This window comes from Lepidochelys kempii, chromosome 7 (genome assembly GCF_965140265.1).
Source record: "Lepidochelys kempii isolate rLepKem1 chromosome 7, rLepKem1.hap2, whole genome shotgun sequence".
Lineage (NCBI taxonomy): Eukaryota > Metazoa > Chordata > Testudines > Cheloniidae > Lepidochelys > Lepidochelys kempii.
In genome coordinates this window covers 52,411,257-52,436,828 of record NC_133262.1, presented here as the reverse complement: position 1 = coordinate 52,436,828, position 25,572 = coordinate 52,411,257, and the positions used below count along the sequence as shown (strand labels likewise).

At 44.0% G+C, this 25,572-nt stretch overlaps 1 protein-coding gene across 1 annotated transcript; it reads right to left on the bottom strand.

Annotated features, from left to right (window-relative positions):
* Nucleotides 1-8,525: 8,525 nt before the first annotated feature.
* C7H3orf62 (chromosome 7 C3orf62 homolog) lies at nt 8,526-25,168 on the bottom strand. The gene is given in 5 exon segments (XM_073352716.1): nt 8,526-8,827; nt 13,672-13,763; nt 15,590-16,019; nt 22,856-22,955; nt 22,958-25,168. Coding segments are annotated over 5 exon segments (927 nt in total). The 5' UTR covers nt 23,009-25,168; the 3' UTR covers nt 8,526-8,573.
* Nucleotides 25,169-25,572: the final 404 nt, after the last annotated feature.

Genomic DNA, 25,572 nt, shown 5'->3' with positions numbered 1-25,572 from the left:
GAGCTACAAAGGACCAGGTATACCCTGTCACTAGCTGACACTACAGTACAAAGGGAGAGATGATGCATTAAGCACTCTTCAGAGCTGCATTGTTTGGGGCCTAATACACATCTGTTGGGTTTTCTAGGACCTATGCATAGCCAAAGGGTCATCAGGGAAGAACAACAGAAATAAGCAGCAGGGCACTTAGCTGCCCCAGGTTGTCAAACAGACTCACTTAAAATTTGTGAATGAAATAGTCACATTTTATTTTCAGATAAGTTAAGTAAGGAACAGAGGGATGGATGGACTTGGCTGGGAGGCACCATGGTGCAGGCTATTGCTGCAAAGCCAAGAGCCATAGGCTTAGATTAACAAAGGGACTTGGGTAAACTGCTACTTTAGGTACCAAAGTGCATGATATAGCTCAGTGGTTCTCAACCAGAGGTACACATAGCCCTGGGGGTACACAGAGGTCTTCCAAAGGGTGCATCAACTCATCTAGATATTTGCCTAGTTTTACAACAGGCTACATAAAAATCACAAGCAAAGTCAGTACAAACTAAAATTTCATACAGACAATGACTTGTTTATATTGCTCTATCTACTATACACTGAAATGGAAGTACAGTATTTATATTCCACTTGACTTATTTTGTAATTACAAAATGAGAAAGTCAGCAATGTTTCAATAATAGTGTCCTGTGCCATTTGTATTTTTATATCTGATTTTGTCAGCAAGTAGTTTTTAACCTTTTAAGACCAATCGAACTCCTAAAAGGGGTACAGTAGTCTGGAAAACTTGGGAGCCACTAATTTAGCTCCTCAGAATGCCTGCTGAGCTGCCATTAACCCTGTAGGTGTATACAGTCACAAGATAGCGAAGTTTCTGCAGGTAAATACCTTAGCTGCCCACATTTCTGCTAGTGCACATGCCAGAGTTGTCGAAGCGCTGACATTACTGAACAGCTCAGTAGCTAAGGCCTGGCAGGATTCACAAACTAGACATTCCCCAACCTGTCTTGTCTGCGGGACCTGCTACAGTAGGCGTACTCATGGCATGCCTAACCTGGACAAAAGACAACCAAGAAAGGGATGCCCCTCCTCCCGGTCAGACAGCCTGATTTGGAGAAAGGACTTACAGCCAGGTCCCCTCCTCCCAGGTGAGTGCCCTAACCACTGGGCTGTTGGGTATAAGGGATCACCACCTCCTTCTCTTCTTTGGCATTTCATCTGGGCTAGTTTAGGTGGCTCCCCACTCATCTTGCTGACTTTTGTGAATCCAATTCTTAGGCACCTAACACATTGTATAGGGAGCCTGGGCACCTAACTCAGGGCTGAGGATTCCATCAGGCAGCATGGTAGCTAAAAGTTACATGCAGCAATAGTAAGCCTACGTCCTTTTTGTATCTCGCCTGTAGATTCTAGGCTTGGGTCTGAAATTTTGTGCTGTTGTTTTTGTTGGTACTTTTTGCCAACACTGAGTGAAGATATGCTGGGCTGTGCATGCATGCTGTTAGTACACATGTTCACTGCATACCTCACAGGTGAGGAAGATATCATTTTGCTGCTGTCTAGTCATAAAGTGCAAAAGAATAATAATTTTTTAAAATGAAAACAAATCACAAAAAAATCCATACAAATACTATATTATTGTATCTGAATGTTTCACAGTTAGATATTAAAAGTCAGGCAATATGACAATTAAAGTTGCATGAATGCCCATATGAGGTACTATAATGGGGTCTACAACCCCCATACTGACCTTAGGCAGGAGGGTAAGGGGGACTCTCCCCTGTCTATGGGCAAACAGCCCAGCCACACCCTTGCACAGCTGCCAGTCATGAAGGCAGGCACCCATGGGGCATATCCTTTACAGGTCACCACCACTGTTCCATTGTTGACCACCACAAAATCGCACTTAAAGCTGAACCTGGAAAGAGTCTCCCACAACTCCCTCTCCAAATGCTTTCCTGAACTCCCCTGTGAGCTGCCTCTGTTCGCAGCTCTTGAGTTTGCAAAGCAAGTGACCTTTTATATAAAGTCTCCCTGCTTAGCTCAGGTCAGTGCCACCCTTCTCCACCAGGGAGCGATGAACCACTCAGAGACTTCAGACAGCTGGGCTGATCAGCACTCCCAGGGTCAGAGCCTTGCGGTCCTTATCAAGGAACCAGCAAACAGACCTGTCTTCTTTGCTTACTCAGCTGTGGCACAGCCTTGGAGTCTATACACAGAGACCAAATAAACAAACAACCCACAGATGGGCCAAACACACCACTCACCATGTCCAGCTACCTCCAAGCACAGAGTCCACAGCTACATCCTCTGAAGCTCTCCTCTTAGCTGCCTTTGTTCGTGACAGAGAGTCACAGACTTTAAGGCCAGAAGGGTCACCAGGTCATCTAGTCCGACCTATCACAGACCACCCAATACCCATACACGAAACAACAGAAACTAGACCCAAGTATGACAGCCCAATACAGCTTCAGAGGAAAGTCGGGGATGAGAATACCCTTTTTCTTATTTGTATACGATGAAAGACATAATAATAAGTGCTGCTTCATTGTGGCTTTTTGATTCACTATCTAAAAACCTGAGATGGTTAAAAAGGATATTGCAAAAAGAAAAGGAGTACTTGTGGCACCTTAGAGACTAACCAATTTATTTGAGCATAAGCTTTCGTGAGCTACAGCTCACTTCAACGGATGTTAACATTTCAGGCTTCCTTATGCATTAATGTTACTGTGAATCCAGAAATACTGAAGTTATGGCTATTAATGTCTTACAAAATGTGCACAGAAAGGAGAAATTTACATGTTATACTTCAAACAGCGATTATTTTTAGAAGTTGGTACTTTGAGCCAATAAATTTTCTGCACCACTGGATGATCCAAAATGGTCCCTTCTGACCTTGAAATCTATGTATATCAGAATAAAAATGTCTAGATTTCTTTTAAGCTAAGGTTAAACTCTGAATTTCCTGCACAGCTGAGGCTCAGTCATGCAAGATGCTAAATCCTCTGGCCCATATACAGCACATGCTTAACTTCAATCATTGATGGACTACTGGTGTTTAAAGCATGAACTTAATGAGCTCTTTTAAACTTCTTGGATGCAAGCTATCTGAACCGCTGATTTAAAATGTCTAACATTGGGGTCTGCTCTTTAACATCCTCCAGAGATACGAGTGGAATGGAAAGAGTGTTATCACCATATCATGAGAATATATTCTCTTTTTCCCCAAATGCAGAACAGAAATATTTATTGAACACTTATGTCTTTTTTACAGAATGAATGATAGAATCATAGAAATGTAGGGCTGGAAGGGCCCTCAAGAGGTCATCTAGTCCAGCCCCTTGAATTGAGGCAGGACTAAGTAAACCTAGACCATCCCTGCCTGGTGTTTGTCTAACTTGCTCTTAAAAACCTTCAATCCCACAACTTCCCTCAGCTAACCTGTTCTACTGCTTAATTTTCCTTATAGTTAGAAAGTTTTTCCCTAATATATAACCTGAATCTCCTTTGATGAAAATTAAGCCCATTACTTCTTGTCCTACCCTCAGTAGACATAGCAAACAATTGATCACCATCCTCTTAGTAGCAGCTCTTGAAGCACTTGAAGACTGTGATCAGCCCCCCTGCACCCTCTTAGTCCTCTTTTCCCTAGACTAAACATGCCCAGTTTGTTCAACCTTTACTTGTTGGTCACGTTTTCTGAACAGTTTATCATTTTTGTTGCGCTCGTCTGGACTCTCTCCAATTTATCCACATCTGTCCTAAAGTGTATTGTGCAAAACTGGACACAGTATTCCAGCTGAGGCCTCTCCAATCCTGAATAGAGAGAGAGACCTGCCGTCTGCCATTAATACATGCTAGAATGATACTTGCCTTTTTCAGAACAATAGCATATTGCTGAGTCCTGTTCAATTTGTGATCCACAGATCCTTTTCTGCAATTCTGCTGCCTAACCGCGTATTCCCCATTATGTATTTGTGCATTTGATTTTTCCTTCCTAACTCTTATACCTTTGCACTTGCCTTTATTGAATTTCATCTATTTCAGACCAATTATCAATTTATCAAGATCATTTTGAATTCTAATACTGTCCTCCACAGTGCTTGCAACCCTTCCCATCTTGCTGTCATGCACAAATTTTATAAGTGTACATTTTATTCCAGCATCCAAGTCATTACTTAAAATATTGACTGTTACTGGATCCATGACAGACACCCAGGGGGAGGGGACCTCACTAGATACGTCCTTCCAGTTTAACAGTGAACCATTGATAACTACTCACTTACGTATGTTTTTTTCAACCAGCTGTGCACCCACTCTAGACAGACAAGGTGGGTGAGGTAATATCTTTTACTGGACTAACTTCTGTTGGTGAGAGAGAGAGAGAGAGAAGTTTTTGAGCCACACAGCACTCTTCTTTAGCTCTGTTGTTGGTCCAATAAAAGATATTACTTCACCCACCTTGTCTCTGTAATATCGCGGGACCAACACGGCTACACCTACACTGCATGCACCCAGGGCTGGATTTAGGGGCGGGTGACCCAGGCAACTGCCTTGGGTGCTGGGCTTGGAGGGTGCCATTTTTGTTTTTAGCAACAAAAGGGAAAATAGAATGTTTGAAGTAAAATATTTCAGGTATTGTTTATGTGGATTCATTTACTAACCTCCTAGAATGTTCTGGACCTTTGTAGAATCTTGTGGAACCTTCCAGGCTTTCTGAGAACTACATTTTCCTTGAACCTCCTAGACTATTTTCAGCCATTTAACAAATGGGGAGGGAGCACCGAAGATGCCCTTCGCTTGACATGCCATTTGGTCTAGCGCTGGCCCTGAATACACCCACCTTATAGTACTTTCATCTAGACCATATTTCCCTAGTTTGCTCATGAGTATGTCATATTGGACTGTGTTGAAAGCCTTACCACAGTCAAAATATTTCATGTCTACTGTTTCCCCCTGTGACACCCTGGCACTGCAATATTCACCACTGTCATGTAATTAAGATATGTTTTGTACAAAGTATGCCTTATGAAGTATCATTCTAAAAGTTTTAATCTGCTAGACATTAATATCTCATTTGATTGTGTGTGCGATCATTGTATGTGAAATTATGAAGTTTGGCTATGTATGTGTTACTGAAACATGGCCTGAGGTTGAAAACACCCACAAGCAGCCTTTGAGGTACAACAGTAAAAAGGCCAAACGAATGTTAATGGCTTATTGAGGAAATGCACACACACACAAGGGTTACCCCAGGAACTGTGTACAATAGAAACCTCTCAGAGATAGCACTACACAGTGGGAACTGTTTGACCCAGGTCACAGCAAAAGAGCTTTCCAGCAAGTGGGGAGAAGATATAAAAGGTGGAAATGACATCATGATGGTACCTCCCTCTCCCTACAACACCACACCTGGAAACACCTGAGGCACAAAGCCTGAACTGGGGGAAGTGATGGTCCCAGGCTAAAGGGATTTTTAGCCTGTGAATGGAACACCTGGGGATTCCACGCTGTAAGCAAGTGCAGCTTGCGTCTTAAGAATATGCAGCCTACTTATATTCAAAGAGATGATACGAATAGCAGCTTCTTACCCTATATGTTTAGTATATTAAATTTAGTTTGTGGTGGTGTTTGTTTGCTAGGTAATTTGCTTTGAGCTGCTTGCTATCACTTATAATCACATAAAATCTATCTTTTGTAGTTAATAAACTTGTTTTCCCTTTATCTAACCCAGTGTGTGGGAATCATAATGCAGGGCTGCTGTATAGTCCTCTCCACATTGAGGGAGGGGTGAATTTTATGAGCTTTTGCTGTATAGTTCCCTGTGAAGTGCAAGATGGTATAATTTTGGGTTTATACTCCAGAAGGGGTGCATGCTGAGGAGCTGATAGTTGCCCTAGCTGTAGTCTTCCCATGCAGGGGCTGGTCAGAGAGTCTGCATGTAACTGCAACTAGGTGTGCCCCTACCTGTATGTATGCTGGTGAAAGTGCAGGCTGGCGGGCTTTGCAGCTTGTCACAGCAATACAGTGTAAAAGGGAGCCCAAGCTGATGGGTCAGGGGACTCAGTGGTACCCCAGTTCCAGGTGACACGCCTGGTGAAACCCATCAACCCCCCTATTCATGAGACTGGTCACCCTGTCAAAGAAGGAAATCAGATTGGTTTGGCATGATTTCTTCTTGACAAATTGATCTTGGCTATTACTTATAACGCTATTATTCTCTAGGTGCTTACAGTTTGATTGTTTAATACAGGCCTGCACAACTCGTAAAGCGGCAAGGGTCATATTACTCCAAAGAAAACAGCTGAGGGCCAAAACCCCCCGCGGAAACAACCCCTCCCCCCCAAGCGCTGCCCGCCCCGTGGAAACAAACCCTCTTTTCCCAAAAAGAAAAGGAGTACTTGTGGCACCTTAGAGACTAACCAATTTATTTGAGCATGAGCTTTCGTGAGCTACAGCTCACTTCATCGGATGCATACCGTGGAAACTGCAGCAGACTTTATATACAAAGAGAATATGAAACAGTACCTCCTCCCACCCCACTGTCCTGCTGGTAATAGCTTATCTAAAGTGATCATCAGGTTGGACCATTTCCAGCACAAATCCAGGTTTTCTCACCCTCCACCCGCCCACACAAATTCACTCTCCTGCTGGTGAGAGCCCATCCAAAGTGACAACTCTTTACACAATGTGCATGATAATCAAGTTGGGCCACTTCCTGCACAAATCCAGGTTCTCTCACCCCCTCACCCCCCTCCCAAAAACCACACACACAAACTCACTATCCTGCTGGTAATAGCTCATCCAAAGTGACCACTCTCCCTACAATGTGCATGATAATCAAGGTGGGCCATTTCCAGCACAAATCCAGGTTCTCTCACCCACCCCCACCCCCATACACACACAAACTCACTCTCCTGCTGGTAATAGGAAGGTTGTGGGGGAGGCGCTGGGGAAGGGATCAGGGCAGGGGTTGGGTGTGTATGAGGGGGGTTCAGGAGTCAGGGCAGGGGGCTGGGGAGGTGTGGGCTGTGTGAAGAGGTACAGGGGTCAGGGCAGGGGGCTAGGGGGGTGCAGGGGTCAGGGTGGGCAGAGGGCTGGGGGTGTGGGCTGGGGTTGTGGGGGTGCTCACAGCAGGGGCTGGAGGGGGTATGCCCCGATTCCAGCCCCTTCCCCAAGGCCATGCTCCCTCCTCTTCTCCTCCTCCTCCACCCCAGAGCAGCGAGTGTGCTGAGGCTCCGCTCTTCCCCCTCCCTCCTGCCAGCAAGCGGCGGCAGGAAGAGGGGGAGGGGAGGGAACGTAGCATGCTGGGGGAAGAGGCCAGGGAGGAGCTTGGCTGCCAGCAGAGACCTACTGCAGCAGGAGCCCCAGCTGCCGGCAGCATCAAGCTTCTGCCCCCACAGGAGAGAGCAGGTGAATGGAGAAGAGCAGGCTGGGCCGGGGCCCCTTTGGACCTGTGGGCCCAGCGCCAGTGGTGCCGTGGTAAATCTGGTATTACCACCACTGCCCGCCCACCCCCCCCGGCTCGTCATCTCCCCCCCAGCTCACCTACTCACCCCCGTCGCCCGCTCACCTCCTCAGCCTCTGTCCCCCGCTGCCAGCTCACCTGGCCCCCAGCCACTGGCCTCTTCACCACCCCGCCCACCCACTGGCCAGCCAGTCCTTTTTAAAGATAGGTACTATGTTTGCTCTTCCCCTCTCTTCTAGGACCTCAGCTGTCCTCCATAAGTTCTCAAAGATCATCACCAATGGTTCAGAGTTTGCTTCAGCTAGTTCTGTAAGGCCCATAGGATGAATTTCATCAGGCCCTACTAACTTGAATACATATAAAAATTCTTTAACCTGTTCTTTCCCTATTTTGGTATGAGTTCCTTGCCCCTTGTTAATATTAATTGTTTTAAGCATCTGGTCACAGTGAAGATTGAAGCCAAAAAAGCATTACACATTTCAACCTTCTGTGTGTCATCCGTTATTTGCTCTCCTTTCCCATTAGTTAATAGAAGAGAAAGGGGAAAGAACATGTAGGTCTAACATATTTCTAGAACCACTTCTTACTGCTTTTTATGTCCCTTGCTAGGTGTAACTCATTGTGTGTCTTAGCACAAACTGTGTATATTCTCAACTGATTCTCGTATAATGTAGCTTTTGTCTAGGACTGGTGTGTTTCTATTGTATTTGAGAGGAACAGTGAATCGGTGAAGTATAAAAGAACTTGTATATGTTTGGCTCCACAATAATGTCTACATGTCTAGTGCGCCAGCCCCTTAACATTTTCTTTTGTTCACAATGGTTCTGTACCCCAGGAGACTTGAATCTGCAGATGCAATATTGGTGGAGAAAGTCAGTCATAGATAATGAAACATCCCTTCTTATGAGAAAAAAAAAACAAACAGCACTCAGAAGAAAACATGAATAGTACAAAACACTAGCATAAAGAAGGGAGAGTTTGAGAATAAACTGAGTTTATAAATTACTATTATTTTAATTGAACCTTTATACTACATGGAATCTGCCATTTTTTCCCCAGAAAGGCTCTATGTTTGAGAACTGTTTCTATGTAAACCTTTGATCCAGTTTCCCTAGTTCAGCTGGTGCAGAGCAGAGATGGCCGTGCTGTAATCCTCTTCCAAATCCAGAACTGTCTGGATAATCTCTTCATCCTCGATGTTTGGCCTTCGGTGCCTTGTCTCAGAACTGCTGCTCGCATCCATAAAGATGGCTAAAACATGGTCTGTAAGGGGGGGCTCACCTGAGTGCCTGTGAACTCTGCTTAACTCATTCACTAGGGCCAGCTGTCCTGATAACTCCTCTATACCCAAACTGTTTGGGTTCCCTACAAAATAAAGGAAAATGCCATGAAAACCAGTCCGTAAGTGTAATCAGTAATTGAAGCAGAGTAAGAGAGGCTGTAAATATCTATAGCTACATTATAACCACTCAGGGATCTTTACATGGGCACCAACACCTCTCCCATCATCTACTGGCTGAGGAGACCTTTTGTATCCTAGTATGCTGTGAGCACTGGGCTCCCCACATTGGTTTGCTGTGGGGGCGGCTCAGAACCATGGGTGTTCTGTAAATTTTTATCCTGCCCCTCTTATGTCTTCTCTCTAAAGTGAGCAATCCCAGTCATTTTAATCTTTCAGCATACAGGAGTTCTCCAAGCCCTGGATCATTCTTGTCATCCTTCTCTGAACCCCCATCTAGTTCTGCAGTTGTCTCTTTGATAAGGGGTAACCACTCCTGCACACATTATCCAGATGAAGCTCTACCGTTGATGGAGATAAAGGTATTATATTTTCTGCATCACTCTCCATCCCATCCCATCCCTTATGAATCCCAACATGCGCATTGAGCAGCGGTCTCCACTGAGCTGTCCAGTGATGCTTAGTCGCCTTTCCTGATACAGCTTTTCAGGGCTCCAAATAAGCTGTGTGGGTAATTAATTTTTTTCCTCCAGTGTGCATTACCTGGCGTTTATCAATACTGAATTTCATGTGCCAGCTTGTTGCTCATTCATTGAGCTGAGCCGGTACATAGCATAGTTGTAGATATTGGCAAAAATATGACTTTTGCAGGGCGGAGTACCAAGGTTTGAGAAGCACATAGGGGTGTCATTGGCAGAGCTGTGAAAGTGTGAAAATGTCCCTTTTCATCCACTCCTTCCTAGTCATAGGTTTTCCCCTACAACAAAATCTGGGCTGCATCTCTTGTTTGGTGGTATAGATGGCAGAGGCAAGGATTGGGGAGTGACATGTTTTATAAGCCCAGAATATATGGCAGTGAAAGAGGTCTGTTAAGTTCCCATTCTATACATACCCAGGGTGAGGTCTCTGTATCCTGCCCCAATACCAAGTGAAAGGCCTGCCTTAGTAGCGAGCATTCTGGGAAGTCTGAATCTGGCCTTAGAATCAAGTGAATATAGCTTCAAATGGCACCATTCTCAGAGTAAGCTTGGGGGCTGTAGGCATATAGTAACTGGGGCAGGATGTTTGTCTTGATAATATGCTCCCAGTGCCACTTTTTCAGGTCATTTGATATTGCATTTGGCAGGATTGAGGGATTGCACACAGCTCGGGTAAGCCTGCAGCGCATCAATTGCTAAGAATCATAGAATAGCAGGGTTGGAGGGGACCTCAGGAGGTTATCTAGTCCAAGCCCCTGCTCAAAGCAGGGCCAACACCAACTAAATCATCCCAGCCAGGGCTTTGTCAAGCTGGGCCTTAAAAACCTCTAAGGAAGGTCCTTTCTTCTGCTGTGCACATGGCTGAGGAATATGCCCAGACCACAGGCAGTGCAGATCTGTGATGATGATCTACTAGCAAGGCTAGTAGGAGAGAGAGGCGCAGGTTGGGATGTGGTGGATCTGAGCTGTGTACAAGCAGTCCTGCCGAAGGCATCAAAGATGAGGAAAAAGACTTTTGGGAGCAGGAGGTCATGGCAGAAGCACTGTAGAGTCTCCATCTTGGCAGAGGGGATACCCTGTCTAGTATGTCTGCCCCCTGGGGTAAGGGGTACACTGATTTGCTATTGGGGCAGCTCGGCAGCATTGAAGGTGGTGAACTGATCATACAGAAGATTTAAGTCAGTGTTGGAAGGGACCTCAGAAGGTCATCTAGTCCAACCCCCTGCTCAAAGCAGGACCAATCCCCAACTAAATCATCCCAGGCAGGGCTTTCTCAAACCAGACCTTAAAAACCTCTAAAGGAAGGAGATTCCACCACCTCCCTAGGTAAGGCATTCCAGTGTTTCAACACCCTCCTAGTGAAAAAGTTTAATGTCCAACCTAAACCTCCCCCACTGCAACCTGAAACCATTACTCCTTGTTCTATCATCTGCTACCACTGAGAACAGTGTAGATCCATCCTCTTTGAAAGCAGCTATCAAATCCTGCCTCATTCTTCTCTTCTGCAGACTAAATAATCCCAGTTCCCTCAGCCTCTCCTGATAAATCATGTGCTCTAGCCCCCTAATCATTTTTGTTGCCCTCCGGCAGACTCTTTCCAATTTGTCCACATCATTCTTGTGGAAACTGGACACAGTACTCCCGATGAGGCCTCACGAATTCCAAATAGAGGGGAACGATCATGTCCCTCGAGCTGCTGGCAATGCTCCTACGTATACAGCCCAAAAGGCCATTAGCCTTCTTGGCAACAAGGGCACACTGTCGATTCATATCCAGCTTCTTGTCTACTGTAACCCCTCGGTCTTTTTCTGCAGAACTGCTGCCTAGCCACTTTGTCCCTAGTCTGTAGTAGTGCATGGGATTCTTCTGTCCCAAGTGTGGGACTCTGCACTCCTCTTTGTTGAGCCTCAGATTTCTTTTGGCTCAATCCTCTAATTTGTCTAGGTCTCTCCGTATCCTATCCCTACCCTCCAGCATATCTAGCACTCCTCCCAGGTTTAGTGTCATCTGCAAACTTGCTGAGGGTGCAATCCACGCCATCCTCCAGATCATTAATGAAGATATTGAACAAAACCAGCCCCAGGACCAACCCTTGGGGCACTCTGCTTGATACCGGCTGCCAACTAGACATGGAGCCATTGATCACTACCCATTGAGCCTGATGATCTAGCCAGCTTTCTATCCACCTTATAGTCCATTCATCCAGCCCATACTTCTTTAACTTGCTGGCAAGAATACTGTAGAAAACAGTATATCTCCCTCGGCTGGAGGCATCACCTCTGGATTGAGAGGGTAGTTTAGCGTCAATGTCAACTCAGTGCTTGGCTTTTTTTGCTGAGCATATTCATCATGCTGCCGCTTAGGGTGCATGGCCATACATCCAGAGTGAACTGGACTGAGACACCAAACACATTTAATCTAATTCACCAAGCAGCTAGTGGTTGTTAGTGGGGCTGTCAAACGATTAAACAAATTAATCGTGATTAATTGCACTGTTAAAGAATAGAATACCATTTAGATATTTTTGGATGTTTTCTACATTTTAAAATATTGATTTTAATTACAACACAAAATACAAAGTGTACAGTGCTCACTGATTTTGATGACAAATATTTGCACTGTAAAACAAAATAGTATTTTTCAATTCACCTCATTGCACTACAGTACTCTCTCTTTATCATGAAAGTTGAACCTACAAATATAGAATTATGTACAAAAAACCCCTGCATTCAAAAATAAAACATGTAAAACTTTAGAGCCTCCAAGTCCACTCAGTCCTACTTCTTGTTCAGCAAGTCACTGAGGCAAACAAAGTTTGTTTTCATTTGCAGGAATTAATTCTGCCTGCTTCTTGTTTACAATGTCATCTGAAAGTGAGACCAGGCATTCTCATGACACTGTTGTAGCTGGCTTTGCAAGATATTTACGTGCCAGATGCTCTCAAGATTCATTTGTCCCTTCATGCTTCAACCACCCATTCAGAGGACATGCATCCATGCTGATGACTGGTTCTGCTTGATAACGATCCAAAATATTGTGGACTGACTCATGTTCAGTTTCATTATCTGAGTCAGATGCCACCAGCAGAAGGTTGATTTTCTTTTTTGGAGGTTCCGGTTCTCTAGTTTCTGCATCAAAGCGTTGCTCTTTTAAGACTTCTAAAAGCATGCTCCACACCTTCTCCCTCTCAGATTTTGGAGGGCACTTCAGATTCTTAAACCTTGGGTCTAGTGCTGTATCTATCCTTAGAAATCTCACATTGGTACCTTCTTTGCGTTTTGTCAAATCTGCAGTGAAAGTGTTCTTAAAATGAATAAGATGTGCTGGGTCATCATTTGAGACTGCTATAACATGAAGTATATGGCAGAATGTGGGTAAAACAGCAGAAGACATTGTTCTCCCCCAAGGAGTTCAGTCACAAATTTAATGAACGCATTATTTTTTAAATGAGCATCATCAGCATGGAAGCATGTCCTCTGGAATTGTGGTCGAAGCATGAAGGGGCATATGAATGTTTAGCATATCTGGCATGTAAATACCTTGGAATGCCAGCTACAAAAATGCCATGCAAATACCTGTTCTCACTTTCAAGTGACATTGTAAATAAGAAGATGGCAGCATTATCTCCTGTAAATGTAAACAAACTTGTTTGTCTTAGCAATTGGCTGAACAAGAAGTAGGACTGAGTGGACTTGTAGGCTCTGAAGTTTTACATTGGGGTTTGTGTTACATAACTGCACTCAAAAAAAAACCTCTAAATTTGTAAATTGCATTTTCAGGATAAAGAGATTGCACTATAGTACTCGTATGAGGTGAATTGAAAAATAGTATTTCTTTCATTTCTACAGTGCAAATATTTGTAATAAAAATCATATAAAGTGAGCACTGTACATTGTATTCTGTATTGTAATTGAAATCAATATATTTCAAAATGTAGAAAAACATCCAAAAATATTTAATAAATTTCAATTAGTATTCTATTGTTTAACAGTGATTAATTGCAATTGATTTCTTTGAGTTAATCACGTGAGTTAACTGAGAGTAATCAACACCCTAGTTTTTAGTAACTTTAGTTATGCCTGATCTGGCTGGATTTGAACAGGTGGCTTCGTGGCAAACAGCTCCATTGCCTGTTATCTGTCGCCTTACATTTACAGGTCCTCACAATCCCTTCTACAAAAGGGTGAGATGATGTTTTTAAAAGATTTCACAGAGCTGGAAAAGCCAGCCTGCCCTGAGTGCAAGGAAGAAGAGCAGAGCTCTAGACTCACCAGGTGTGTCAGGAAGAGCCTGTGGAATGTCTCGGGGGACAGCATGGACTGCTACGTTTGCTTCTGACTTCGTGCATCTTTCAGCATCTTTGCTAGACAGAACAACAGAATGGTTTTGGTTCTCTGGGCAAGCTGCACTGCAGAAGTTTGTCAAATGGTTGACAGCAAAAATGGAGCTTTATAAACATAAGGACTAAATGTAGGGTACACATTCAAATGAAGGTATGGTGACAATGGTTGTATAGTCCGAGACATCTTCTAATGTGCACGTGCAGGGCCCTACCAATTTAATGGCTGTGAAAAGTCATGTCATGGACCATGAAATAAGCCCTTCCCTGTGAAATCTGATCTCCCCCTGCTGCTGGGAGCATCCCAGGCAGGGGCTCCTAGCTACTAGTTGTGGCCAGGTAGGGGCTTGTCCTTCCCCTGCATGTCCTTTCTCAGTGGGGAGACCAGACCCACCTCCAAAGGCAGTTCAGAAGTGAGGGTGTACCACTCTCACCTCTGTGCTGCAGCAGCCCTGGAGCTGGGTTCGGGGCTTCTGCAGCAGCTCAGGGCACCCAGCCTAGGGGCTTCCATGCACTGGCTCCTGCCATGGCTCGGGGCACCTGAGCTTGGGGTTTCTGCCCCCAGAGCACCAGCTGGGGCTTGGGACACCCAGGTTCAGGGCACCTGGGGTTGGGGCTTCTGCCCCCATGGCTCTTGCCAGGGCTCAGGGTGCCCAGGCTCGGGGCTTCTGCTCCCCAGGGCTTCTGCTGGGGCTCAGGGCTTCTACGCCTATGGCGCCAGCCAGGGCTTGGGACACCCAGTCTTGGGGCTTCTGCCCCCGCAGCTCCAAATGAAGCTTCCACCCCATGCATCCTGCTGGGGCTCAGGGCTTCTGCCCCCATGTCTTCTGCCAGGGCTTGGGGTTTCTGCCCCTACAGCTTGTGCCAGGACTTGGGGTGCCCATTTTTCCAGGGGGCCCCCCAAATTGGCCAGGGCAGGGCCCATGCATTAATCAGACACTGGCTAGGACTAGCAGATAGGAGCCCCCAGCTGTAGCACTTCCAAGAGCATGGGGGAGGTCAGACCCACCTCCACCTCCAGGAGCCTCCTCCAGCTGCAGGAAGCTTGTGCAGCCCAGCTCTGAAGGCAGCACAGAAGTGAGGGGTGCAATCCCTCTGCAACAGCTTTGGCAACCACCGCCGCCTTTTTGGGGGTTGGGCCCCCCACAGTTACAACACTGAAATTTCAGATGTGAACATCTGAAAATGTGGCTAGTTTTCAAATCCAATGGCTGTGAAATTGATTAGAATGGACCATAAATTTGGTAGGGTCCTATGCATGTGAAGGTTTTTTCACATGGTGACTCACCTGAAATTTGTCTCAGACATGCATTTTGTTGCATTTCAAGCTCTTTGGAACAGAGACTGTCTTACTGTACAGCACCTAGCACAAAGGAGCCCTGAGACTGAAGTCTCTAGATGCTACTGTAATGCAAATAATAATTAATACTAAACCATTCACAGAGTCAGGCCAGAAGACACCATTATGATAACGTAGCCTAAACTCCTACATAACACAGGCTGGAGATACGCTTCACAGCCCTGTGTAGCAAGGCATTAGGAGGGAGGCAAACAGCATTCTCCACCTACAGGCAGAAGGATAAATGTGGGCAAGAGAGGTTGCCCAAAATTGCAGCGAATACTTGTGACAGAGTTGGAAATAGCACCCTGGAGTCCTGATTCTCAGTGCCCCTCTAAGCACTAGAGCCCATTCCCCCTCTCAGAAATAATATCTACTGTCTGAGCTTCTGGAGGAAACATTCTTGCACATATCTCCTCAGAAGTTCCCTCCTCTTGGAAGTCTTGAAACTGGACACCCTGACCATGTCTTAACAGTATTCATGACAAAGAACTGTGAATACAAATTGTACCTTGCATGCCCTTTCCTCCATCTCTCGCTGTCCCCCAGAGTTCTTGGAAGTTGTCTATCAGGCACAAAAACGGAAGAACGTAGCCAAGTATTTTCCTTACTTGTCAAAGGTTCTCTCTTTGGGCATAAGGGATTTTGGGCAATGCTTACTGGAATAAGGTTTGGTATGAAGACAGGATTCTTTTTTTCCAGCACACAGGAGACTGCTGCAGACTGGTCGAAGTAGGAAGATAAGGTAGAAGTAGGATCTCTTCTGTAACTACCTCTATTCATTTGGGGCAAGGAGGAAGGTGTGTCTGTCTGCAAGTCTGAATTCTGTTTATTGATGCAGTCTTCTGAGTGACAGAAAGGAGCTGTGAGATCTTCAAATGCCCTGTCTATAGCTGCAGTCAGTTCCTTCCTGCATCTCCTTAGTTTTTCTGACATCTCACCTAAAAGGGATGAGATTTCTAGTTACACACTGTATTGTAAGCATATAAGGAAAAAGAAAAGCAGTACTTGTGGTACCTTAGAGACTAACAAATTTATTTGAGTATAAGCTTTCGTGAGCTACAGCTCACTTCATCAGATGCATCCAATTAAGTGAGCTGTAGCTCATGAAAGCTTATGCTCAAATAAATTTGTTAGTCTAAGGTACCACAAGTACTCCTTTTCATTTTGCGAATACAGACTAACACGGCTGCTACTCTGAAACCTGTCATATAAGGAAAGTAAAAGACAACTGCAGAAAGAATAAATTATATCAGTACCTGGAAAGATAATGGAGCAAATAAGCAATCAGTTTGCAAGCACCTAGAAGATAATAAGGTGATAAGTAACAGTCCGCATGGATTTGTCAAGAACAAATCATGTCAAACCAACCTAATAGCTTTCTTTGACAGGGTAACAAGCCTTGTGGAGAGGGGTGGGTGGGAAAGCAGTAGGTGTGGTATATTGGACTTTATTAAGGCTTTTTATACTGTCTCCCATGACCTTCTCATAAACAAACTAAGGAAATACAACCTAGATGGAACTAGTATAAGGTAGGTGCATAACTGGTTGGAAAACCTTTCCCAGACAGTAGTTATCTGTAGTTCACAGTCAAGCTGGAAGGGCATATCTAGTGAAGTCCCACAGAGATACATTCTGGGTTTGGTTCTGTTCAATATCTTTTATCAGTGATTTAGATAATGGCATAAAGAGCACACTTATAAAGTTTGCAGATGATACCAAGCAGGGAGGGTTGCAAGTGCTTTGGAGGATAGGATTAAAATTCAGAATAATCCAGAAAAATCTGAAGAAAATGGAATGAAATTCAGTAAGTACAAATGCAAAGTACTCCACTTAGGCAGGAACAGTTGCACATACACAAAATAGGAAAATGACTGGCTAGGAAGGAGTACTGTGAAAGGGATCTGGGGGTGGTCATAGTAGATCACAAGATAAATATGAGTCAATTACTCCTGGGAGAATTTCTGCACTACTGTGCATGTCCATAATTAATGAGCCACACATACTTTTATTTTTTTGCACAGAAAAAATTTTTTGCCAAAATGTTGCTGCAGTTCTGCCTTTTGCCCACAAGAGGGCACTGTGATGATAGAACAGCAGCAGTTCCTGGCCAGCTAAGGAAAAGAAAGGGCTTGCACTGCCTTCTTCACAGCACCTGTCAGGCCAGGCCAGGAGCTCACAAGGGCTAGCGGGGGAGGACGGTGCTGAGCTACATAGGGTGGAGGGACACATGGGGACAGGATCAGATGTGCTGACTGAATGGGAGAGGCTAGGGGTCAGCCAGGGTCTGCATGAGGGAAGTTCCCTAACAATCCCTCCCCACCCAAAAAAAAAAAAAAAAACACACCATACACATGTTCCGTACTTCTCCCACCCATACCCAACAACCCTTCAAGTTCACACTCAGGCTCCTTCCCAGCAATTACATCTCTCTCCCTTAGTTCCTCCATTACCCCTAACTCCCCCAAGCCTTTGCACTGCTTCTGAAGGGTGAAGGAAATATGGTTCTGTATTGTAGTTTAAATGAATTATTACTCAGAGTTCGCAAAAAGAAAAGGAGTACTTGTGGCACCTTAGAGACTAACCAATTTATTTGAGCATGAGCTTTCGTGAGCTACAGCTCACTTCATCGGATGCATGCCGTGGAAACTGTAGCAGACTTTATATATACACAGAGACTATGAAAAAATACCTCCTCCCATCCCACTGTCCAGCTGGTAATAGCTTATCTAAAGTGATCACCAGGTGGGCCATTTCCAGCACAAATCCAGGTTTTCTCACCCTCCACCCCACCCCCACAGATTCACTCTCCTGCTGGTGATAGCCCATCCAAAGTGACAACTCTTTACACAATGTGCATGATAATAAAGTTGGGCCATTTCCTGCACAAATCCAGGTTCTCTCACCCCCCTCCCAAAAACCAGACACACAAACTCACTATCCTGCTGGTAACAGCTCATCCAAAGTGACCATTCTCCCTATAATGTGCATAATTAAGGTGGGCCATTTCCAGCACAAATCCAGGTTCTCTCACATCCCCCCCACCCCCATACACATACACTCAGAGTTCAGTTTCAATATGCCTGGTAAGGAATCTATTTGTGAAAACATTTCCTGAATCTTTTTTGTTTTCTGTACTGTTACAGACGTACTTGCTGATAGCTATTCTGAAATAAATGACCAAAAATAATTGAAACTGGTGTGATTATATGGTGTTATTTTGACAAATAAAATACGCAGAATTTGAAAATATTTTGCCCAGAATTGTTAATTTTTTGGCGCAGAATTCCCCCAAGAGTAAACAGTGTAACACTGTTGCAAAAAAAGCACAAACATAATTCTGGGATGTATTAGCAGGAATGTTGTAAGCAAGACACGAGAAGTAATTCTTCCGCTCTACTCCATGCTGATTAGGCTTCAACTGGAGTATTGTGTCCAGTTTTGGGTGCCACATTTCAGGAAATATGTGGACAAATTGGAGAAAGTCAAGAGATAGCAACAAAAATGATTAAAGGTCTAGAAAATGTGACCTATGAGGGAAGATTGGAAAACTTGGGTGTGATGGGTGAACCCCCCCCATCTGGTGCCATTTGATGTGCCACCTGATGTGCTGGGGTCCCACTGGTTCCACCAGCCTGGGTTTCCTCATCCTGTCCTAGCTGTGCCAGGTCCTCAAGCCTTCTCTAGCGTGCATGCGCACGCACCCACCCACCCACACATAAGGACACCCAGCTGCAGACAGACTGAAATTAGCTCTGTGGGGAAGATTCAGCTCAGTGATTTACTTAACACTCACGTGCACACCTCCTTTGGAGTGTAAATCCAATATAATATTGTCTTGAACTGGAGAGAGAGAGAGATCTGCACAGCGCAAACTCAAAAATTGCCCCCTCCCTCAACATGAAGACAGATATGCACAGCTTTTTGCACCCCCCATGAATTGTACAAACTGGGATTTGTAACAAACAAAAAATAAGTTTAACTACAAAAGTTAAATGTTAAGTGATTAAAGGGATAGCAAACAGAACAAAGCAGATTACCGAGCAAACAAAACACAACATGCAAATTAAGCTTAATACACACAAGAAACAGGTTACAAAATGTAATTTCTCACCCTAAATGATGTTTTAAGCAGGTTGCAGTTTCTGGAGCTTAGAGTTCCAGTTATTTCTCTTTACAGACTTGTCCCCTGTCTCAGCCCCTGCCTTTCCCTTCAGGTCTTTTTAGCAATCTTCCTTCTTGGACAGGGAGGCAATGGAGAAGAGTCTTGATTGCCTTACTCCCCAGCCTTAAATAGAATTTACATAAGGCAGGAATCTTTTGTTTCCCAGTCTGACCTCCCACCCCCCTCTTAATGGAAAGACACTGAAAGCCCAAGATGGGGGTCTAGTACCAGGTGACCCAATCACCTGACCCTTTAGTATCAAAGCAGCAACCCCGGAAGCTTCTGAGGAAGATGGGAGAGTAGTATCTGCTCTTATTCTTTCTAATGGCCCATTGAGGCTGATTGGGGGAATGCCCACCAGACAGTAGGCAGATACATACATGGTTGTAATTGTTACATGGTCAGTATTCCCAACCTCAAATACTGAAATGACACATACATATTGGATAAACACATTCAGTAGATCAGAACCTTTCCAATGATACCTCACATGACCCCATATTGCATAATACATATCTTAGTTATGGCATATTCATATCAACAATATTTTATGCAGAATATGGGGTGCAGTGTCACACTGGGTTTGTTTAGTCTGGAAAAGAGAAGACTGAGAGGGGACATGATAACAGTTTTCAAGTACATAAAAGGTTGTTACAAGGAGGAGGGAGAAAAAACAACAAAAAAAACGCATTCTTGTTAACCTCTGAGAATAGGACAAGAAGTAATGGGCTTAAATTGCAGCAAGAGCAGCTTAGGTTGGACAATACAAAAAGCTTCCTGTCAGGATAGTTAAGATCTGGAATAAATTGCCTAGGGAGGTTGTGGAATCTGTGTCATTGGAGATTAAGAGCAGGTTAGACAAAACACCTGTCAAGGATGTCTAGATAATACTTAGTCCTCCCATGAGTGCAGGGGACTGGACTAGAAGACTTCTTGAGGTCCCTTCAAGTCCTCTGATTCTATAACTAAGGGCTTGTTTTCACTGTTAGAAAAATTCAATATTTTATCTTATGGTACCTATGTGAGTGAGCTATCTCAAGGCAAAAATAGTGAAGAGTAGGACCGCAAGGTAAACTAGACCAGGTCACCTTCAGATAGGAGTACAAGGCTGACCTCCTCTAGTTTATCTTGTAAAAGTAAAGTGCCTGCTCTTCACTGTTTTTTTACCTCAGGATAGCTCATGCACATTAGTTACTTTGGAGGTAAAAAAATGCCACTTTTCTTGCAGTGAATACAAGCCCTAAAATAAGCAATGGTGTAAAATGAGGATGAAATTCCAGTTGAAGGTGCTGGAGACCAAGGGAGGTCATCACCAGATCTCCAATACATCCAGATATTCCCTGACTGCAGAGCTGTTACTTTTGCATGAGAATGTTTCTCTTGCAAAGTATTTCCATTATGTGTGTGACTGGTTCGGTCACACAGACCCCCTTGGGACTGTCACCTGACGTGCTGAAACTACCTCTGAGCCCGTTTTCCCTAAAGGCATGGGACTTCAGAACCCTGCCTTCGTGAGCCAGACACACCAGTCTGCTGCAACACAGACCCAGATCTGAACCATGCCCCCAAAGCTGCAGGCTTTAACTGAAAGCCACTCAGCAGGTATTTTTGTCTCCAGAACCCAGACACCCAGCTCCCAATGGGATCCAAACCCCAATAAATCCATTTTACTCTGAATAAAGGTTATACAGGGTAAACTCATAAATTGTCCACCCTCTATAACACTGATAGAGAGATACACACAGCTGTTTGCTCCCCCAGGTATTAATCACTTACTCTGGGTTAATAAAATAACCTTTTTTAAAATTAAGCATAAGAAGTAGGATTTAAGTGGTTTCAAGTAACAACAGACAGAACAAAGTAGGTTACCAAGCAAACTAAAACACATGCAAGTCTAAGCCTAATACATTAAGAAACTGAATACAGGTAAAATCTCACCCTCAGAGATGTTCCAATAAGCTTCTTTCACAGACGAGACTCCTTCCTTGTCTGGGCCCAATCCTTTCCCCGGTACAGTTCTTGTTAGTTCCAGCTCAGGTGGTAACAAAGGGGATTTCTCATGACTGCAGCCCCTTTGTTCTGTTCCACCCCCTTTAATAGCTTTGGCACAAGGCGGGAATCCTTTGTCTCTCTCTCTGGGTTCCCACCCCTCCTTCTAAATGGAAAAGCACCAGGTTAATGATGGATTCAGTTCAGGTGACATGATCACATGTCCTGTGAGACTTCATTACTCACTTGTTGGCACACAGGAAGTCTTACAAGTAAAGAGAGCCATTTACAACCAATTGTCCTGATTAATGGGAGCCATCAAGAGTTCAAACCACCATTAACGGCCAACACTTTGCATAATTACAATAGGACTTCAGGGTTATATTTCATATTCCTAGTTTCAAATACAAGAATGATACATTCATACAAATAGCATGACCACACTCAGATTATAAGCTTTGTAATGATACTTTACAAGAGACCTTTTGCATAAAGCATACTCCAGTTATATCATATCCACACTTATAAACATTTTTATAAAAATATGGAGTGCAAGGTCACAATATGTAAATTCAGTATTCCAAAATCACCACATTAAAATACCTATCTGTTCATCTACCCACCTTGCTATCTAGCTGTAGAATTTAAATGACACTAATCCCCAATGCATCCTCGTACCATCCTAGGGTTCAGTTCATTATACTTGGGTTTTGCCTCATGCCTTTCACCCCTTCTGATAGATGTATGACTGTGTGCTGGCCATTCATAAAAGCATGACTGTATAAGCCATTGCTACGTGGAAATTTGAAGACATCATATGTGCCTTGTTTTCTAACAAGAGTGTAAATATGAACACACAGAGAACTAAACCCTGCTACTTTAGAAGCCATCCAGATTTCAAAAATTAGATGGATGCCTAATTTGAGTATCTTGAACTAGGAAATAGATTCTACAACACAGACAACTCTCTAGGTTCTGAATCCATCAGACAGTCATTAAAGAGGTCTTTCCTGGGCACAGCAACTGGTGTCCATTCAAAAAGGTGGGATGAATTAGTCTGCTCTAGAAAACCCAATAATAATGGGGGATTGCAACTCCCCCCATATTGACTGGGTAAATGTCGCTTCAGGATGGGATGCAGAGAGAGAGTATCTAGACACCGTTAATGACTGCTTCTTCAAGCAGCTAGGCCTAGAAACCACAAGGGGAGAGGCAATCCTTGATGTAGTCTTAAGTGGAGCACAGGATCCGGGCCTAGGGATTCATGTAGTTGCACCACCCAATAATAACAACCATTATGTAATTAAATTTAATATCCTAGTGTGTGTGGGGCAGGGGAATATAAAGAAACCTACCACAGGAGTATTTAACTTCAAAATGGGGAAGTACACAAAAATGAAAAAGCTAGTTAAACAGAAATTAAAAGGAACAGTCGCAAGGGTGAAATGCCTGTAAGCTGCATGGAAACTATTTTATAACGCCACAATAGAGGCTTGAACTAAATGTATGCCCCAAATAAAAAAAAAAAAATTAAAAAAACCAGTAAGAGGACCAGAAAATGCCACTATGGCTAAACAGCAGAGTCAAAGAGGCAGTTAGAGGTTGTAACAGTGTGCAACTCACCACTGCAGCACCTCCTGCTGGCTTCCTGGGGATTAGCTCTGCTAGCCAGTGTGCCCTCTTCTGGTGCTGTCTCACCCGCCATCACTTCTGTTCCTGGACCCATGTCGTTCCAAGGACCACGGCGTCCTCTTCAGGACAGAGCCCTCCAGCCATGACATATTCTGTTCTCCCCCCTTCCGGAGGAACTGCAGGTTTCTGTCCAGCCACTTCCCTCAGTGGCAACTGCCGCCAGTTGTCTGGCCACTTCCTCAATGGTGTTGGGGGTGGGGGAACCCAGGCCTGCCCACTACTCTGGCTCCCAACACAGGGACCCCACAGATAGCTGCCATTTGCTGCATTCCCTCCAACTCCTCAGTTGATTTCCTTGGGCCACCTCCCCGTGGCTCCCCAGAAACCTTTTCATCCCTGTCTCAGGGCCTCAGCCTGCGAATCGCTGCAGCTCCCCAATCAATGCTAGCAGCACTGCTCTGTCCAGGATGCTAGCAACCTTCCCCCTGATCTTCCCTTCTCAAGCTCCAAGCAGCTACTGAAGTTTATCTGCCCCTCAGCCCTTCTTATATGGGCCTGCCAGGCCCTGATTGGCTGCTCTCTCAGCCCTTCACTGATTGGCTGCCTCCTGCACAGCCTCCCTAGGGCTCTATTAACCCCTTAGTGCCCAGTGTAAGGCAGGTGCCCCATCACACAGGCAAAAAGGCGCCCTTTAAAAAATGGAAGGCAAATCCTGCTGAGGAAGATAGAAAAGAGCATATACTCTGGCAAGTCAAGTGTAATTAGGTAGGCCAAAAAAGAATTTGAAAAGCAACTAGCAAAAGACACAAAAATCAACACACACAAAAAAAGTTTTTAAGTATATCAGAATCAGGAAGCCGGCCAAACAACCAGTGAAGCCACTGGACGACCAAAGTGCTAAAGGAGCATTCAAGGAAGACAAGGCCATTGCAGAGAATCTAAATGAATTCTTTAATTGGTCTTCACTGCAGAGGATGTGAGGGAGACTCCCACACCTGAGCCATTCTTTTTAGATAACAAATCTGAGGAACTGTCTGAGATTGAGCTATGCAGTGTTGCTGTAGCTGTTTTGGTCCCAGGATATTAGAGAAGCAAGATGGGTGAGATAATATCTTTTATTGATGAGAGACAAGCTATTGAGCTTACATAGAACTCTTCTTCCATCCTGAAACGACTCCAGAGGCAATTCTGGCAATTACAGGCTGGTAATCCTAAGTTCGGTACCAGGCAACTTGGTTGAAACTATAGTAATGAACAGAATTATCAGATACACAGATGAACATGATATATTGGGGAAGAGTCAACACAGCTTTTGTCATCATGCCTCAACATGGGTGATCCAGTGGATATAGTGTACTTGGACTTTCAGAAAGTCTTTGACAGGGTCCCTCATCAAAGTCTCTTAAACCAAGTAAGTAGTCATGGGGTAGGAGGGACGGTGTCTCATGGATTAGTTGCTGGTTAAAAGATAGGAAACAAAGGGTAGGAATAAATGGCCAGTTTTCACAGTGGTAAGAGATAAATATCAAGGTCGCCCAAGGATCTGTCCTGGGACCTGTTCTGTTCAGCATATTCATTAATGATCTGGAAAAGGGGATAAGCTGTGAGCTGGCAAAATTTGAAGATGATACTACATTACTCAAGATGGTTAAGTCCAAAGCAGACTGCGAAGAGTTACAAAGGTATCTCATAAAACTGGTTGACTGGGCAACAAAGATGGCAGATGAAATTTAATTTTGATACTTGCAAAACAATGCACACTGGAAAAAATAATCCTAACTACAAATACAAAAATATGGAGTCTAACTCAGCTGTTACCACTCTAGAAAAAGTTCTTGGAGTCATTCTCTGAAAACATCTGCTCAATGTGCAGGGGTAGTCAAAAAAGCGAACTGAATGTTAGGAGCCATTAGGAAAGGGATAGATAATAAGACAGAACATATCATAATGCCATGAACTAGACACTATACTGAGCAACATCAAACCCGGAATGGTGGCAGGATACAACATTTTGCCAGATTTCCTGAAACACCTTGGAACCAACAGCAGTCAATGGTTATCCAAATTTCTGATGCAGATTGTCAATGAGGATAACCTGTCAAGGATCTGGAGAATGTCAAAAGTGATGGCCCTTCTAAAATCCAGAAAGAACCTATACAGGGCAGGAAGCTGCTGATAAATCTCTCTACAATCTGTCATCTTCAAAGTCCTGGAGTGCCTTATCCTCCAGCATATATAAATTGCACTTTAACGACAAAGAGATTGCACTACAGTACTTGTATGAGGTGAATTGAAAAATACTATTTGTTTATCACTTTTACAGTGCAAATATTTGTAATCAAAAATAATATACACTTTGATTTCAATTACAATACAATATGTATGGAAATGTAGAAAAACATCCAAAATATTTAATAAATCTCAATTGGTGTACTATTGTTTAAAACTGCTATTAATCGCGATTAATGTTTTTGAGTTAATCGCGTGAGTTAACTGTGAATAATCGACAGCCCTACTAGCAATCAATAACCATAGATATCAACAAGTCAGACACTAAATACTGAGGAGCTTTAATTACCAATGACAATTTGGGGAAGGAGGAAATTAAGGCAGGGTTACAGAGTGGGAACACCTGTTGCTTTTCTCTGCAGAGATTTTTTAGTTTCAAACAGCTGAGAAGACCAAGCTACAAGACCATTATATGGCCT